General features: G+C 42.0%; 1 protein-coding gene across 1 annotated transcript in view; it reads left to right on the top strand.

Annotated features, from left to right (window-relative positions):
* TG (thyroglobulin) overlaps positions 1–19671 on the top strand; it is a 213670-nt gene that overhangs the window by 93037 nt on the left and 100962 nt on the right. The window contains exons 30-35 of the mRNA XM_059723466.1: positions 70–207; positions 1311–1487; positions 3631–3742; positions 4306–4385; positions 5774–5917; positions 10669–10734. Of these exons, the coding sequence (XP_059579449.1) occupies positions 70–207; positions 1311–1487; positions 3631–3742; positions 4306–4385; positions 5774–5917; positions 10669–10734 (717 nt within the window). The remainder of the gene's footprint in view (positions 1–69; positions 208–1310; positions 1488–3630; positions 3743–4305; positions 4386–5773; positions 5918–10668; positions 10735–19671) is intronic.

Raw genomic sequence — 19671 nt, 5'->3', positions numbered from 1 at the left:
ATGTATAAACACTCCTAATTTATTCCAGATTTGTAAATAAATACTTGCTCTTTTTTTTTTCCATCTCAGAATCTGCAGGAGAACTTTTCTCTGTCATGGACAACAACCTAATACAAATTGACCGAAGCCGTTCCCTCCCGGCCCAGGAATACTGGCTCTTCAAGCACAAGTTCTCCTTAAAGCAGGCAACACGCTGGTGTCTCACTCGTAAGAAGTCTAAACTACTTCTATTCTACAGGAGAGTGGGGAGATATACATTGAATTGAAGTGTTTTAATAACTCTCATGGTCATGGCTGTTACACTTAAACATTTTTTCAAAGGCAAAGCAGCAAATTCATGTAGGAATTAGGCATTATAATCACAAGCCTCACTGAGAGGCTGTTCAACTCATACAAAACTGCCAACATAGCCCCCACTCCATTTCACCCCCTACCCTTGCCTCCCATGGCAAACACTGGCACTTTATCACCAGTGCATTTTCTCTGGATGTACGGCAGCAAGAGAAACTAGCATAAGCAGTGTTCACCGTGTCACCTGTGCAGCTTAGATGAGAGCATTAGAAACACTGTGGTGTCCTCTACATGAATGCTGCATGCAGTTTGAAGCTGGGCCCCAAAGAATTAAAGGTATCATTTTTTCCTAGTGTAGACACAGCTACTCATAACTTGGGCTATCTATCTCACTCCCAGGTAGACAGTAATAGAGTAACAGTCAAAAAAAAGTTAGTTATAAAAGGTGAAGAAATCCAGTGCTGCAATAACTAAGAAATTGGCTCGATCAGTTCATTAATTTTTTTAAAGCACGTTATTATCATGGGATGAATTTCAAGGTAGATTGCTAACAAAACTTCTAAAAAAAAAAGTTTGAGCATATTTTTATTTTGTTTTTAAACCCAAAGAAATATACATATGTCACTGATGCATCCACTGTTACTGAAACGATTATGTTGTGAACTAGTAAAGAGATAACACTATCTATTGCTTTTGTTTTATGATGCCATTTTTTTACTCAAAGATTATCTGAAATAAATAAAGCTTGTGAACTAGCTCCTTCTTTCTGTTGCCCCCATTTAAAGTGACTTTATTGGCGTCAGTGAAATTATTCTGGATTTCCAGTAGTGTAACATACAAGAAAGAATTTGTCCCTGCTTTTCTTATACAATAAGAGCATAATCATAGAGACCTCTGTCATTTGCTAGTATGTAGCTGAGTGATAGGTTTGCTACTCAGAATTATTAACAAAGATGAAGGGGAATGAAGAAAGGAACAAACACTGTGATTTTTTTAAACTGAGCTTCTCTGCTGCCTAGGCTGTACACAAGAGGGTGCGTTCTGTCAGCTGGTGGATCTTCAGAACACCACAGGCACCTACTTCGTCTGCACCCTCTATCCAGAGGCGCAGGTCTGTGATAACTCCATCAATAAAATCCCTGACAGCTGCCAGACTATATTACCTCGGGAACCTCAGATTGTACATTACAAAAGAGGTGAGCTTTAATTTTTGTGTTGCACTGTATATGTGTGTATGTTTCGGCCTGTGCGAAGCAGCTAGTATTCCCTTCAGATTTGAGTTTGGCCAATTCGGGGGACACTAATTGGATTCGGTGATTCAAATCACTGTCCCAAATAGGTTTTGCTGAATTTGATTTGGAGATTTGGCTGCTGCCAAATCTCCAAATTGGTCAGGCTCCATCCTCCACCCATTCTCCCAGCCCCATCAATGGCTGCCTTGCCTGGCCGCAGCTCCCAGGTCTTTAAAAAAAATAAAGCCCCACTCACTGGCTGCTGCCAGGCAGGGTGGAGGTGGGGGTGATCCCCGCTGTTGCCCACTTCCCCGCACTGTGTGGGGGGCTCTGCCATGAGCCTCCAGAAGCCCCAGTGGCCGCTGCAGCAGCTGGTTAGTGCAGAGCTTTTTTTTTTAAAGAACAGGGAGCTGGGTGGGGTTATGGGCAGGGGAGGGCTGGGAGAGTGGGCAGGGGTTGGGGGGCGATCAGGAGGTTTGGGGGAGCAGGCAGAGGATGGGGCCTGGCGTGGGTCCCCCACATGGTCCTCTTCCCCCCCACCCCCCAGCTACCAGCATGGAGTCTGGGTCCAGCTCTATGCCGTGGCAAGTGGGGACTGTTTGAATCTCCGAAGTTCTCCAAATCTTTTCCGAATCAATTTGGAGAGCTTCGAATTAATTTGGACTTTTTTATTGGTCTTCTAATCCAATTTGGATTTGTAGGTTCGGCCACCGAATCAGGCTGAATCTCTTCCGAACTGAATCAGCACCTGAAGCTTTGCATAGCCCTAATGTGTATTCCTGGTAGTGTCAATCAGCATCTCAGCTTTTAATTTCAAGGCCGTTAGATCAGAAGGCAGAAGTGAATTCTATCAAGGAAATAAACATTGAAGTAGAAAAGTTTACAGAAGGTCAGAAATAATTCCAGGTAACCAAATCCAAAGCTGATGGTAAGGAATTACAGAAAGATCTCACCAAACTGAGCAAGTGGGCATCCAGGTGTCAGGCAAAATTTAACACTGATAAGTACAAAGAAACAATTACCCTAACTGTATATACTCAGTGATAGATTCTGAATTAGCCATTACTACTCAGTTAAAGAGCTCTTCAGATCATTGTGGAGAAATCTGTTCAGTGTCTAGTAATGATCTAACAGCAAATAAAATGTTGGGAATCATTAGGGAAGGAACTGTAAAAAAAACAGGAATACCATTATGCCATAAACCATGATGTTCCCATCTCTTGAATATTTGTGCAATTCTGATCCCCACCTCTCAAAAAGTGTATGAGAAGGTCAAGGGACCACAAGTAAGGAGTGGTTTGTGTAAGGAGGAACTGAAAGGACTACTTCTCTAAAGCATGGAAAAGAGACATCAGAAGAAGGTTGTGATAGAGTTCTGTAAAATCCAGGGATGGTTAATAAGGTACTGTTATGTACTGTGTTTATAACATAAGGATTATGGGCCACTTTGTGGAATTAACAAACAACAATACAAGCAAAAGGATGTAATTTTTATATATTGCACGATTAGTGTGTAGAACCCATTTCCCATGGGATATTGTGGAGGCCAATATTATGACCAACTTGAAAAGGGGAATAGACTTATGGGGGATAGGTCCATCAGAGGCTATTAAATATAACAATTAAGGATGCAACCTACTGTTGGTGCCTTGGAGCGTGAGAGGTGATGGATCAGTCGACACACGTCTGTTTCTAATATTCTTCATCCGAAGCATCTGCTACTTGTCCTTGTTGGACACATGATCCCAGGCCAGAGGAACTTTTTGTCTGGCCTAGAATGGCAATTCATACCACTATGGACATAGCCTTTCATCTCTATGTAGAGTTAGGATTAGTGAGTGGAAAACATCTAGTATCATTTGGTGGTCAATGTGCTGGTGATATCAAGTCAGTTTTTACTGGAAAGGTATTCACAAAATCCCATTGCACTGAGTCTCTCCATCAGAAGTTTTCAGACCGTTATCCACTGTGGACAGTGTCTGAATGTCTTTGAGATGTGTTCCAGTTCTATCACGGAAACATTGCTTTTGCCTTTGATGTTATGTTTACTTCATAATTTGAATAATGTGAACAAGAAGTAACTTTCCTGTGGGTTTTATTTTCCCAGTCACTCTAGGAGCAACTGTGAAGAACTTCTACACACGTTTGCCGTTCCGCAAAGTAACAGGAATCGCAGTAAGAAACAAGATTGACCTGAGTGGGAAAGCCATTTCCGATGGGTACGTTTCAACGTGGCTCAGTTTTGTTATCCTGGGGCCTTGGCCATGTGCATATGCCAAGACCATAATGTGCCAGTGGCATTTCTGTTAAAAATATCAAAGAAAAGAATAGCAGTATGTGAAAATAATCAATACAAACCCTAATCACAGGATTTTGAGTGAATTTGCAATGGGTGTAACAGTACTATCTAGTATGCGTAATGTAATGCCGTACAGTTATTCAATCAGCCCACTGAAATGTTGGCAATAACACACAAATTAATCTGTGCTAAAATTTCAAGTACAGCCATCAAAGTAATGTTCTAAATAACTAGATTAAGAAAGCAAATGTTTATTGACTGGGTTATACATCACAGCTGAGCTCTTGTATATGCAATGCAAAGAGCTAAGCAGTGGTCCTTTTTGGCAGGGAGTGCAGACTTTCCATAACTCCTCATCACAATGCATTGGCTCTGTCCTTGGGAGCCTGTAAACCCCCCATAACAATTGTAAACAAGGCTGTAGCAATAACATCTGATCAACTGTACTAAACTCCATAGTGTTTCTTCTCCTTTCCCCATCAGGTTTTTTGAATGTGAGCGTTGGTGTGATGCTGACCCCTGTTGCATGGGGTTCGGGCTTTTAAATGGCTTACAGTCAACAGGTACTTTTTTTCTGATGTTATATCATTCATTGTTCAGTCTATATTCATTATACTAGGCTTTGCTAGTCTTTCAGTGCGAGATGACCATAATAAAACCCTTGCAAGATCTTATCCAGGTCCAAGCATAAGTAACGTTGCCTTCTTCAGGGCCAAAGCAAAGGATGCTGAGCACTACAGTTCTTACAGATAACGCTGATTGGGAATGATTTCTTAGCAGTGCCTGATAAAAGATATATTGTTACAATATATCACTTGCTAGCCCTCTTCTTAAGACTTTGCTTGAATGCATAGGGTAATTAGATCTGGTAAACCCAGATCTTACTGAAATAAATTGGGAGCTGGGCACCTACTTCCCTTCGTTGTTTTGTAAAGTCTCAGCCTTTGGCCAGATCTTTTCTGTACAACTTTTCAAATTGTCCACCACTTATTTTTACCTGAGTATTTTAACCTGAGGTTAATTTGAGACACCAAAGATGACATTTTCTTCCAAGATCTATTAAGTATTTGTTTTTCCTTTCTAAATTGTATTCAGAATAAATCCACATATGCCTAAAATCTGTTTATGTACTCCTCCATTCAGGCAGAATAACAATATTGCACGCATTGCCTAGTTCTGTGATCCCATTAAATCCAAACTCTTCCTGAAATATTGTTTTAAGTTGTGCTGTGTTTTTAAACTCTAATTTGAAAGGAAAGAAGAAGAGTAAGGGGTCCAATTTTGCTGATTGGTCACCGTAGTTTTCTTTATATTTCTCACTGATTTTTGTCATTACTAGCATTTTAAAGACCACCACTAATAAACTCACTTGGACTTTTAATTATTGACTGTAGTGGAAGCGATAACAGGCTTTAAATGACAGAAATGCAGTTGTGCTGCACAGACACGTAACAAAGCAGTTGGGCACCTGGGGCAGTGGGACATCTGGGGTAAATGATTTGTGGCTGTCACCAAGCTGCTAACATAATTGTTTGGTTGCTGCAGCAGGTGATATCGCCCTTCCCCACTCCCTTCCCAACAAATCTACTCCCAGCGCAGTTCCCCAGGTCACTCTGCACTGGCAAGGGGATGTCCCGAACAGTCTGATCATGCTCCCGGTAAAGTTATCACAGAGACTTCCACTGATTTCAGTGGGCTTCAGACATAGCCCTTGGTGCCTAGTCCTGTTTCCGCTGAAATGAAGAAAAGCTTCATTCGTAACTGCAGTAGGAGCAGGATCTAGTCTTAATGCTGTTCAAAGGGCATCTCCCTCCCTAATTTCAGAGTCTTGTGGGTTTGCTTGTTTGCACCTCAGTAGAACCAGAGTATAGACTGAACAATTTCTTAACAATGTTAATTTAAATCTGAGAGCTGCTGCTGTGGTTTGAGTAACTGGACATGTTCCCGGCAGGTGGCAAGGTGTTGTGCTTGACACTGAATGGTTTAGGAATCCAGACCTGTGCTGAGGAAACAAGGAGCGCTTGGCAGGTTTCAGACTGCAGCTCTTCAGATGCAGAAGCCAATACATACCCATTTGGCTGGTATCAGAAGCCTGGTGAGTAATGAAGCTGGTTTTCCATTGCGGAGTGTCCTCTGCTTGATATTATTTGGTTTGTTACAGTAATGCCCAGAGGTCTAAGGCTGCAGGATTGGAGCTGATTTGTTAGCAGCTGTACAGACTCACAATAAGAGACAGACCCTGCCTTAGAAGTCACAAGATAAAAAGGCAAGGCAGAAAAGGTGGGGGGTAGGAGGGGGGAGTGAGACTGAAAGGCCTGTTTTTATACCAGATTTTACAGGTGGAAAGCTGAGGAACTAAGAGGTTAGAGGACTTTCCAAAGATCACACAGAAAGTCTGTGGAAAAACCAGTAGTCAAACCATGAACTTCTGTGTCCCAGCTAGGTTCATCACCAAGAAGCTGTCCTTCCTCCGCTTTCTTGATCTATAGGCAAGATCTATTTCTTGCCCTTCACATTTTCTAGGCTAGTCAACATTATGACCCAAACAGGCAGAGTTCAGACTCCGGTCTGGCTCCAGAGTTCCAGATTTACGTCTGGGGTCTTGGTTCGGACTCATTTCTGAGTAATAAAACTGCTTTGTTTTGCTTGTGATGGCAGGCAGGTTGCAAGAATGGCTGCCTTGAGAAAAAACACTTGCACTAAAAAGCTGAACTGCTTTATAATCTCTCTGTGTGGCCTATAAAACCAGGCAAATCTGCCGTGCAGACGTGGGAGAACACATGGAAGGCTTGTGTTGCTGGGGAGTTCACTGAACTCTGTTCGGTTTTGTATTATAGATTTGTTGAGCTAATTAGAATGCCGCCTGCAGTTGGGTTTTTATGTACCACATTTCAGCCAAAATAGCTGACTTTCTTCATCATCTTCCTGGAAAGTATTTTATTATATTGAGCAGCCAGGTCTGTGCTGTCTGTCTGCGTGCCCACAGTGGTATTCTGTGTGTAGGTGGAGTTCCACTTTCTTGGGCTTTTTATTTAATGCAAGTGAAACTCTAAGAGAAATGAAGGTTTATATGGGTCTGATGCTAGAGTGCTTACTCAAGCAGACTAGAGCAGGCCTAAGGCCATGAGTAAGGATTGTTCTCATTCTCCTGCAACCCTGTCAGTATGCTTCAGCAGTGGAGCCTCACCGTTAAACAGTAGAGCTCTACAAGGATGCACTGGGCAGCTTATGGGGATGGGGTGGCAGGAGCAGGGGAGAGTCTTTGTACCAGACTACAGGGGTAGAAGAAACTAGTCCTGCTCCACCCGTTGACATCAATGGTGAGTTTGTTGCCAGTTTCAGGAGCAGAATGAGATTTCAGGGTTTGCAGAATTCTTGTCTGTCTAATGGTTCCTTCCTGATATTGTTGATGGACTTTCCTGCCCCCTCCATAGTGCAGTAGTAAGCTTTCATGTCTTGTCTCAAATTGTAAATGGCTGTGGATGAGCTATAGATAGGTGCAGATTTCTTTCAGTCCATATCAGTGTTACCATTAGCATTTCAGATTATTAGGTCTGAAGCATTATTAGGACTGAAGTATTGAGCCACTAATTCATCAACATTTATATTACCAGTATGCTTTGCCTTTTCCATATTTCAGCTATGGAAATTGGAGTGATGAGTTTAGGTTTATTAAAGATTTGTATTGTTTGGATCTTGTTCCCCAGTGCTGAGTCTCAACCTCACTTAGAGCACCAGAGCATGTACTGTGGGGAGTAGTGCTTGCTTTGGCAGGAAGCTGGGCTACATGGCCTAAGCAGTCATCTTTTATCTGTAGCCTCTAGGATATGTTCGTAAAGCAGACTGGGCAGTGAGTACAAGCCAACTCCTGCATTGCAGCATCACAGCATAGACAAAGAACATCCCCCCCATCAAAGCTTGTCTGGCAAAAATGCCAAAGAGTTGATTCTTGTTTTGTTGGTGCTTAGTTATAGCCTCAATATGTTTTACTCCATTGTATGCAAGAGGCAAGGATTTCTTAGGATGAGATGCTCTTCATTGAGTCCTTCCTTCTATTCAAAAGGTTGTTGAACTTTATCCCAACTGCATAGCTGGCCCAATAAAAAAATATCACCCTAAGAAATCCTTGCCTCTCATAATTTCTAGACCATCACAGCTATGACATCACTCTTCTATTACTCCCTAGTCTAGTTTTAGTCAAATAATTCACACCTATAAATGTGTTTAGAAGTACTAGTATCTCCATTTCACAGATGGGGAGATGAGGCATTGTGAGGCCCTAGATCACAATGGAGGACAGTGACAGAACAGGAACCTGAACCCAGGTTCTCCAGATCCTCATCTAGGCCCCTAACTTGACCATCCTTTTGATTCTCAGATTGTCCTTCTTGTTAACAAGAAGCCAAGCTTTATGTCTAGAGAGTGCTTGTTTCTTCCAATCTAGGCATTGGTCCTATGGGCAAAGGACAACAACAGAAGACATCGCCTACTCAGTAGTGTGACTGAGGGCAGGCTACAGAGGCAGCAGCCCTGGTTGCTACCTTTTGGGTTCAGGTGCAAAAGCGACGGTCTTAATCATCACAAGAGGACCAGCACTGCCTTAGGCACAGAGCTGTTCTGCTATGCCTTTCCATCTACTTTACAGAGAGGAACTGCAAAGAAGACCGTCTGGTGCAGACAAAATAGAAGTGGAAGAGATATGTTAACTAGCGGCATATTTTATCTTAATAGGGAGGAAGTTTCAGAAGTGTTTTCCCCCAGTATTGTTCAGCACGGCAGAAATATGCACAGATGTTAATGCAAATAAAGATATTTGCAGACATAAATTTGTATCGGTTATGCAGGTGTGTTCCATCCATGGCAATAGGAAGAGAAACAATTTTGAAAGTGCTGAGACTGAAAAAGAAAATGAGTGAAATCTGGAAGAAAGCCTTATTCACTAAAGCTAGTAGGAGTTTTATGACAATAAGGGCTTCTGGATTTAGCCTGCTATGCAGGATTTCTTTTGTTGCAGAAACGTATTTAAATCATCTTGCGGCATTTCACAGTAATTGAGGTGTGAGATGCCTACTGTTTGCATAGCTCCACTGGTTAACAGTCTATGTGCCTTGTTACATGGTCATTTTGGGCAGCTCCTGGAGCTCTTAGCCCCTAGATTATCTGCGTGTTAACACCTGAAACTGGTTTTAATCATTCATTAGGTGACTTAAACTAACCCCATTCAAGGGTGGGATTCTGTCTGATCCATGTTACTCAGCTTGTGTTACACTAAGGTACAGCCACTTGGCTATACCAGTGTAAGCACCTACTTCCCTGCTGGGCCAGATTGGGCCCACTGACTCCCTGTCCCACCCCAGAACCCTGCCCCTGGTGCCTGTTTTCTTGTCATTGCCCACACTTTCTATCCTGGAAAGCAGGCAAGGAAGGGTTTACCTGCATGTCCTGCTGCCACCACCTCTGCTGCTGCTCTCCAGGCTTGGCTTAGCCTAGAGAAGAGGTGCAGCTCAGCAGCTGTGCCAGTGGCCAGGCAGTCAGGTTAACCCCTCCCTGTCCACTCCTCTGGGACAGACAGTGGAGGAGGGCATAAATAAGTGGAAGCCAAGGGTGGGAGGAGTCCCAGGGGCAGGGGGTGGCAAAAATTGGGAGACCCCTTGGGGGGGGTGGAGCCTGGAATAAGGGGAGGCGGTGGTTCTTACTTTTTAATCCTCCAGACCCCTGCTGGCCTGAACGTGCAGTGGCTCCGAATTCAAGCTAGTACTAACACCTATCAACATTTGTGCAGCTCACAGCATAATGTGTAACAAGGCCTGATGTACCTGCTAATGTGATTGCACTTCAGGGCTCGGAACAGACATTACACATAACCTGGTTTAAGTGATCAACCCAGTTTTACTGGTTTAAACCTGTAACAGAACAGATGTTCAGTGCACATAAACCAGTTTGAGAATGGCTGGAGCCAGTTTGAGTGCCCCCCCCGGCTTCTAGCCTGAACCACTGCAGGCATGTGCCTGCACGTCTGGGATGTCTGTACAGTTACAAACTGATTTAGCCTAGCCAGGTTAGACTAACCTGCAAAGATTGAATCACTTCAGGCTCAGGCGTTTTGAATGTCTGCCCCTAGCCCAGTTGTTGAAAGAGGTAGGAGTTTCCAAAGCACTCAGCATTATCCTCACTCCAGGGCTTTTTGTTCTGCCTAGTACATGTGTTACAAAGACGAGGGAAGCAGCCAATAAACTGGTCTTCACCTTATCATGAGGCGGCATCTCTGATTTGGTTTTGTAGAAAGTGCCTCGTGCTGGGTTCCCACTTGAAACTATCCAAAAAAAAAAAAAAAACCAGGAAAAACCTTTCATAAATATCTTCATGAATAAAAACAGCAGCAGGAGCTTCAGGTCATTTTGTCAGATCATCTCATTTGTTGCCTGTAAGTAGGTTGCCTGTAACAGGTACATTATTGGTGTTTGGGAAAATATTAGCAAATACTAAGTTTCATGCATTAAAACACAAAAGATTATTCATCTGAAAGTTCATGATGGAGAATGCATTACCTGCAGTGAACAGTTCTTAAATAACTATTCACTGAAAAGTGTTTGCATTGGTTATGCATACAAATAACAAATATTTGAATAGAAATGGGGATTATGTGCAAAACCTGAAATCGGGGCAGATAGTTGTTGGAGCAAATGACCTCTGTTCCCTCCAGACAGTGTTTGGAGTGTAAATACAGACGTCTCAGCTGCATTTGGTATGTTGGTGTCCTATCACCAGAAATACAGAGGTGATTGATTTGGTTTTAATACTGTCTAATCTACATTGTTATAACAAGTTATGTCTATTTGTCTTTAGCCAACCTGAAGAGAACCATCCCCAGTGTGTGCCCACCTGTTCTTTTACCTCTACAACCAGAGACTGGTAAGTGTCTTCGTATATCATATGTTTTACCCAGAGAGCTGGTGGACTCTCTGTCCTTGGAGGTTTTTAAGACCCAGCTAGACAAAGCCTTGGCTGGGATGATATAGGCGGGGATGGTCCTGCTTCAAGCTGGGGGGTTGAACTAGATGACCTCCTGAGGTCCCTTCCAAACCTTAATTTCTACGATTCTATTGTATTAGGCAAAATCAAAAAGCAATAACACCTTTATTTTTATTGGACTTCACAAAGACCCTTTGGATAAGGGTATGGTTATGTTCTCTTTCCTTACTGTGTACTAGGAAAGCATGTAATTTCTTCATCCTGTATCCTTTCACAGAATACACTTCTGTCACCCTGGTAACTATATGGCATGATTAACTTCTCAAACTCATTGTCACATATGTCATTGAGACCAAGAATTTAGTAAGTTTCAAGAAGAAATTAACAAGTGCACGTGAGATTCAAGAAGAAATTAGCAAGTGTAAGTGTGACAGGGACACCCACAGTTAGGACTTCAAAAGGCTATAAATATTCATGGTTGGTGCATAAGCCAAGCACTGAATGATGAGTCTGAGAAGACAGCCTCTATGGACAAGTTATTTTATTATTGTCCAGTATGGAGTTTACTTCATCTTCCTGTCATGCACCTGGTTTTGATGATGGCAGAATTTCAGATTAGGCAAACCATTAAGAATCACTATGTTACTGTGCTGAAGGCTTTTGCCAAACAAGGGGAATCAAAGCAAGGTATCAGGTGATATTTAGTAGTATGTAATGAGTGAAAACAATTGTAACAGGGATGCAAAGCTGAAATTTGTAAACCTGTCCTTTTCATATAACACTTTGTGTTTAAAAAGACAGTTTCTTAAAAATCCCTTTTGAAATCGGTGAACATATACTAGTTTAAAACCGGAGTAGGATGTTGGTAAATCAAATCCTCCAATAGTTAGGCCTGGAAAGATGAACTAGTTATTACTATGAGATAAAAAGACAGTGGTAAATTAGAATGCATCTGCTGCTCTTTGCTAATTGCCCATGTGCATGCTCTTATCCCACAATAAATGGAAACTAAACTGTAGTAGTAAATTAGCTCTCAGTGAGAGAAGGCCAAGGTGCCATGGGTTAACCTTCAAAAAGTGAGGCAAAAGCATGCATGTGGGTAGATATTACTGAGCTGCTTATACATGGTAAATCCCCGCTCCTTTTTGCCCTGCAGTAAATTGTTCATATGTCCGTACTCTTTAGTTCTTCTCTTGTGGTTTCCTGTGAGAGTGGAAAAATTATTACAAAAAAATAATATTTTTGAATGAGTCAGAAGATGCATAAATATTGCATATTATGTTTCAGTTATTACTGATGTGATGTAATTTGCCAGGGTATAATCCATTTCCATCATGAAGTCTTTCCATTTAGGTTATGAGAAGCCGTTGTTATTTTTAAGTAAGTGAAATAATGTTTGTGAGCAGTAGCATAACTAGGGGCACAGATCCCGGGTGTCAAGTGAGGAGGGGCTCTGGAATTGCCCCCCACCCCCGTGCAGTCATGCGCTGGCAGCATTGTCATGCTGGGAGCTCCAAAACAGTTCCCAGTTGCTGTTTCTTTAAGAGTAACCAGGGTCATACATAGTGGTGGCAGTTCAGGCAGGACAGTGTTTAACACTGAAAAATGCAAGGTTCTCCACCTTGGGAGGAAAAACCTGCAGCATGCTTATAGGCTTGGCAGTGCTACATTGGCTAGCACTATGAAAGAAAGAGACTTGGGGGTAATCATTGACCACAAGATGAACATGAGCCTGCAATGCGATGCTGCGGCTAGTAAAGCGACCAAAACGCTGGCTTGCATCCATAGATGCTTCTCAAGCAAATCCCGGGATGTCATTCTCCCTTTGTACTTGTACTTGGCCTTGATGAGGCCGCAGCTGGAGTACTGTGTCCAGTTTTGGGCTCCACAATTCAAAAAGGATGTGGAGAAGCTTGAGAGAGTCCAGAGAAGAGCCACACGCATGATCACAGGTCAGGAAAACAGCCCGTACGATGACAGGCCGAGAGCTATATAGGGCTCTTTAGCCTGGAAAAGCGCAGGCTCAGGGGTGATCTGGTGGCCACCTATAAGTTTATCAGGGGTGACCACCAGGATCTGGGGGAACAATTGTTCACCAGAGCGCCCCAAGGTATGCTGAGGTTGAACGGTTATAAACTACTGCAAGACCATTTCAGGCTGGACATAAGGAAGAACCTCTTTACTGTCCGAGCCCCCAAGGTCTGGAACAGCCTGCCACCAGAGGTGGTTCAAGCACCCACATTGAACACCTTCAAGAGTAAATTGGATGCTTATCTTGCTGGGATCCTATGACCCCAGTTGATTTCCTGCCCCTTGGGCGGGGGGGGGCTGGACTCGATGATCTTCTGAGGTCCCTTCCAGCCCTAATGTCTATGAAAATCTATGAAATCTTTGGGCCTGATTCTCAATTCATTCACTCTTGTTGCAATTCAGAAGCAATTTCAACGTTTTCTGCTTCAACTGAGTCTATCTGAGGTTCTTATCCTGAAACTCTTACGGTGTCATTCAGACAGGGACTTGCTTTTCCTTACTGGACTGCAGGGGATGGTTCATGGATGGGATTCTCTCAAAAGCTATAGGCTCCCATGATGCAGTTTGCAAGGAGAGCAATGGGAATAAATTTAAGTTGATCTTGTTCCCTGCTAGCCAGATGAACTTCAGGCCCATGAAAATACAAAAATCCCCTTTCCTGAGGCAAATTTAATAACCTCCAAGTCGTGCATTAGCACAGAGAAGGGTGGAAACATGAAAAGTTGCCCATATTTCCCCATTCTCCATGCTAATACATGATTTGGTGGCATCAGAGAAGCAAGATACAAAGAGTACAGAAGTTGGCAGAAAAGCCCAAGTCTTAGTTGCCCATTTGCCTATGATGTCTCCAAATCATTCTCATCTTGTATTAAATAAGCAAATGGTGCACTGAGACATGTGCTTGTCTGCCAAGTTTTGTCCAGTGTCATTATCATCTCATTATTCTCAAACCCCTTTGCCTCTTGTCCATTTGCCCCCCTCTTGGATACCTGTATACCAGCTTCTCAATGGAAGGGACCATATTCTTTGTACCTTGCTTCTCTGCCTAATGCTTGAAGGGGCACTTCTGTGATACAAAGAAAATAAATATGGAGTATGTCACATATCAGTAGTGTATTCTGCGTTTTGTGAGAAACTGCTATGATAATAGGTAAATTGAATGAAATGGAGAGGTCCAGTTCACTGCAGTTGAGGGTTATTTCTGAATGAGATAACTTTGCTGACGCTAAATGGGGAACTGTGCATGGATAGTTTCAAGTGAAGTCCATGATCCCGAAAGAGAGGACAGCTGTTATTTTCAGACTGCCTATGATGAAGGAGCCAGCTTAGTCACATCACAGCCTTCTATTAGTTATTTGATTCAATTTTACTGTTATAAATTCAAAGTTACTTAACTGAATTTGTGGTCTGAGCCTGGGTTAATATTGGTGTGAGAGAGAAGAAAATCGGGCCCTTTGTCTTTACCTAAAAATGACCCCCACAGCCAGTGGAGAAGACAATAAAATTAGGGATGTGTTGTAGAGAAACCTGTAGCTCTTCCATATTGTGCAAGGGTTTAGTGCTGCTGTTGATGAATTTTATTACCTAGGATTTGAACTCTAGTGTTTTATGTTCTCATTTACCACCAAAGCTGAAAATAATAGAGGGGTCAGATATGACCTTTTAGGAAAAAATCCTGCTACATAACAGTTAATTATGGGACTTGGAAACATGCTGTATTTGTGGAAAGGGAAAGCTTAGTTCTTATTGTGCCATGAGATTCATTAGAAAGATGCAGTATGTTTACAAACTAAATGTTTGCATATACATATATGTGAACTTGTGTGTGTTTATATAAACATGTGTATACAAGTATTCAAGATATAATTAGCCTCATTCCAATCAGCCAGGTAATCAGCTGGCCAAAGCAGTATACCAGATTATCAGCTGATGAAATCATTTCAGTTACTTTAAAATCAGTAGAGCTAGGTTGGTTTCAATAGCTGAAGATCTGTCTTGTAATAATATATGCTGTTTAAAATCAGCAGTTGTTCTAAGTGGCATCTGAGACACTACAGTTTTCTTAACAATCTTGGATATGGCTACAGATCCAGAGGTCACCAGTTAAAAAGCCATGTTAGATCCAGAGGTCACCAGTTAAAAAGCCATGATTTATTAGAGGTTGCCATGTGATGGTAGCTATCTCTTGTGTCTGTCTTATTCAGGAATATGATCCTCAGGGACAAGGCTCCAAATCCCACCCCCAGCACATGGTGGGGTAAAACCCTAGGCCGACCTGAGAATGGACTACATGACATGAGGTCCTTCCCATCTCCATCTTATATGATAATGGGAGTTTTTCTGAAGAGGGGACTAAACAACTGTTTTTGGCCTTATAAGAGTAACCTTACCAGCCAGTTTAGACTGTTTCAGGCCAGATGCCTCCAAACTCATGGACATGTAATAAAATTGGGTGCACCACAGCATCCAGCTGGCAGAGGGAGCTGTATGTCAAGTGGCAGGCAGCCCAAGCGAGGCACACAAGGACAGCAGAAAGTTGAAGGGAACAGAGTTGATCCTTTCCTTCTCGTCCTTTCCGCTGTACTTTGTGTCTCTTTTTTTTCTCTTCTGATGAAATTCCCCCCCATGCACTGGTGGCCAGCGCAAGCAAGCATGCTTGTGTTCTGCTGCAACTTAAGTGTCGGTCAGGGTTTGTGCTGATGTTTTGCAGTGACCAAGCCCAATGTCAAATGGCCTGATCCCGGATCCCGTAAGGAATCCCATTGACGTCAGTGCGGCTGCATCCCTGGCAAATGGCTTCTTATCGGACTAAAGGGCTGAGAGAAAATGAAGAACTTGTGGAATCAGCCCTACGATACGTGGCATTGTCCCATTCAGTCCAAAATAGGCAGCAATGCCGAACATAGCGCGACGGGGCAAAAGAGTCTCACTCGTTATCACCCAGGCTTGTCTCATACTCGCATACTGGGTGAATTTAAATGATCCACACTTATATCTCTTGCCATGCTGATAAAAGGCCCATCACACAGCCTGTACTTGCAAAGTAATCTTCATTCAGACTTGCCTTTCTGACCATTCAGGATTATTTATATGTGCAGAGGTAGGCTGCTGAAAATTATTGAGCTCTTCTGATACCTTCCCCAAATGCTATGAGTATGTGCGAGGCGTAAGAAAAAGGCTTCTTCAACCCCTCCTCGGATGTAGTTGACAGTATCTAAGCTATAGCCCTGTATAGAAAGTACAGGTGTGGTGGAACGTGCGTTGAGTAGCATGTTTTCGTTGTTGAGCTGGGTTTGTAATGATCGAATCTGGATAGGTGGAGTTCGCCCTTTCTAAAAACAGCTTGATCTCAATCCAGATAAACATCTGTTGCACTTGTGTGATTGCTCTGTGCCATTTACTATAACAGGCACTCCTGAAAGGAGGCACAAAGCTCCCATTTCACATCTGTGCAGCCAGGTTGCTGTGCTTCTAAATGCCATAAATAACATCTGTGCATATAGGTTAAAGGAGGAGTCAGAGGCATGATTATAGGTATTATGTGGAAGGTTTAGGGAAGTAGCTCGTTCTGATTCATTCATATCCAAATAGGCGGGCAAAAAATATGAATAAACCCTATTTTTGAAAGGAAAAATTTTTGTGTGAGTTCAGCTTCTGTTAATAGTGCTGGTTTTGGAGTTTTAAAGAGCTGGTAGTGGCCTTTTTGGTAAGGTACTTTAAACTCTGCTGGCAAAAGACGCAAATAAGACTTGGAGGGTGGTATGAGAGGAAGAGACAGTACTATTAGATCTTGCATTATGAAGCTGAAGGCATATAGTATACATGATACATCAACCATGTTGCACTGTCACCAAATATTTTCCAGCAATTAAAGAGATATTGCTAGACACCTTTGAATCTGTATTTTCTAATAAGGAAGTTAAAGATAAGCAAATTGGTTCTGATTGAGGGGGGGAAGGAAAAGCTAAACCTTCTACAACTCTAACTAAACTGCTTTTGAAGTTCAATTTTTTTTTTTTTTAATTTGGGGGTATTTTTGCTATTCCTAGTTCTATGGTAGAGAGAGTAGCTATGGGAAAAGTTGTTCCCATGATATTTGTGGTCAGAAATCTCACTAGGAAACCTGTTTTCACAATGCTTTCATCTCAGTGTTGCAGGTGCAGGAGGTAAATGCTTCGGGGATGCAGTTGAGCTCTTATGGTGTTATGTTTAGGATATATCTGTGTTGCAGTTCGTCTCGACCAGATGGATTAATTCATGCTAAGCTACATGCTGCTATAGCCAGACTACTACTGGTACCCAAGATAGCTAGGTCTATACACTGCAAGGGAATTGCTTTGACATAGGCTTAATTTCTTTGGCTTTTGGATTTTACATTAATGTGTCCAGTCTAGGGAACTGCAACCTTGACTATTATATAATTATGTTGGTGCTTAATTAAGATTCAACGTGATATAACATTGTAGGATATGAAGGGCAGATACTCTCATGTTACAGAGAAACTATCCAGACTGTTCGATCTGCTCCCAAGCTTTCATGAATCTTATGTACCCACAACTGGTGTCTATATTAACCTCTTTTTACTTTTAAACCTCCCCTTCACTGTGATAGAGTATTAACTTGCCATCTTTGGTGGAATGACAGTTGAAAAAGGCTTGTACTGACCGATCATAGTTCAGGGGATCTTTGCTCTGGGTTTTTTGGCTTGACCTTTTACTATAGAATCGTAGAAATCACTTTCAAAATTCAACGATAAAGCTGTCTTGAAAACTTTCTCAAGGTGTAGGGGTTTTGCTTTTCAGGGAGGGTTCTGGTTTAGCTCATTGTAAATATGGCAACTAGACATGGTTTGTGAACTGGGGAGCCAGATCATTGTATGTCCTTTGAACATATATGTTGCATGCCCAGAGGTTTCTGTAAACCGATCTCTTAGCACTACCTTCATGATTTTCTGAACTGGCTTCACCATCCATGTAACTGGTATGATTCTACTTCCTGACATGAAGATGGATTTTCAAATGCATGCAGTGTTTACCCAACTCTGTTCCTACTGAAGAAAATGTTGAAGCCCCCATATATTTTGACTTTGTGGCATGGTTGCTTGTGATAGCTGGGGACTCAATGACCCAAGAGAGAGCCCCTTCCACTCCTGAGTTCCTATGACTTCCATGAGCTAGAAGGAGACTGATGTGAACATTTGTAAAAAAATCACTCTCTCACCCTTGCATACTCTAACAAAAGAGCATCTGAAAGGCAGAGGCCCTCTCTGCGTGGGACATCCATAATTTTGCAATAAAAGCTACAGAACTGTCTGGATTCAGACCACTATAATTATGCAACGAAAGCAATTGCTAGAATGTGGCTAGGAAGGGCAGAGTCCAGCCTATATATAAACCAGTAATCTCTCCCATGCTCATTAGGTGCACTGTGTATGTTCAACAAAATAGTACAAGTATGGACCTATGTGCCTTGTAAAGATATTCAGAGAAAAAATTAGGTTGGCCTGGGGGAAGCCACTACTTTTGCTTGTACACAGTTGAGTGGGTGTGTATGGAGTACCAATAAAGCCAGTTCAATTGCCAGGTGGGAGGAAGGAAAAAAGGAAACTACTAATTGGTTAAACTAGTGGTTAGCCACTAGCTGGCAGCATTCAAAGCACTGCAGTTGGTAGCACTGCATTTAAATGGCTTGCCACCCAAATGGTCAGTGTGGTTTTTGTGTTTATCTTTACTGGAAAGCAGCAGGTAGGCAGGTGCTAACAGAGCAAAGACAAAAGTAATTTTTACAGATTTGATTTGAGATTTGGAAATCATTCCCGTAGCAGCTGACAAAGCAGATTGTCACCGATGAAAACTCGTGTCTCTTTGGACCAGTTAGTCTCTAAGATTCCACCTTGCCCTACCTTGTACTTGACTTCAGACTAATTCATTTACCTACCGGTCTATTCCCGTAGTAGTGAGAGAGTAAAGGTAATGCATAGGTATAAGGCAAAGCAGTCAAGAGTCATCTTTATGAGGTTTAATAGAGGACAAAGAAAGTAGCTGAGATGACAACACTCTATATGCCATGTGAGATCATTGCACTATATCTAGTACTGGTGTCAAAGCAACCATTGAATTTTCTATATTTTAAAATGATATAAGATATTTGTTCACTCCAAAGAGGCAGATTAAATCAAGTACCCATGGACTTTTAGGAAAGATAAATAAGAAACTTGCACTCCTTGTTTCACTCGAAGGTAAATACAAACTACAAAACATATTGCTAATAATGATGCCTCACACCGGCAATCTTCATTTAAGCATCTCAAAACACTCCTGTTAAGAAATTAAGACTCGTTGTTGCTCTGTCTTATAGATATAAATCTATAAATTTATAAATATAAATCCATGAATGTAAAGTAACTGTCCACTTTTTGTAGAATTGTCCCAGGAAAAGATTCAGAGCAGCAGACTTTGACTCATTGAGGGTAGTTTATGCATGCTTTGCATATGGATAAACTGAGATTATATGATTTAATTCCAGTCACACAATTAGTCAAGAGAGGTTGACTTCCAAGTCAGCAGCGTGTACTGGCTGTGTTGATCTACAGCAGAATCCAGGCAACGTGCTCTCTCTCTTTCTCTTTTTCTTCCATAATCAGTAATTTGAAGCTTTGTGTTCATAGCTAGACACACTACCAGATCCCCTCTGTCATATCTCAATTATTGGTGCTGTTTGTTTTGCAAAATTAGAACATAATTATTATGTAAAATATGTCACTTAGTCGTGTTGCTACATTTAATTTTTTTGGTCAATACAGTAAAAATAGTTAAATGGGAATTGAACACATGAACACACCCCCAC

Source organism: Alligator mississippiensis, chromosome 3 (assembly GCF_030867095.1).
Source record: "Alligator mississippiensis isolate rAllMis1 chromosome 3, rAllMis1, whole genome shotgun sequence".
Classification (NCBI taxonomy): domain Eukaryota; kingdom Metazoa; phylum Chordata; order Crocodylia; family Alligatoridae; genus Alligator; species Alligator mississippiensis.
This window is presented reverse-complemented; position numbering and strand designations above follow the sequence as displayed.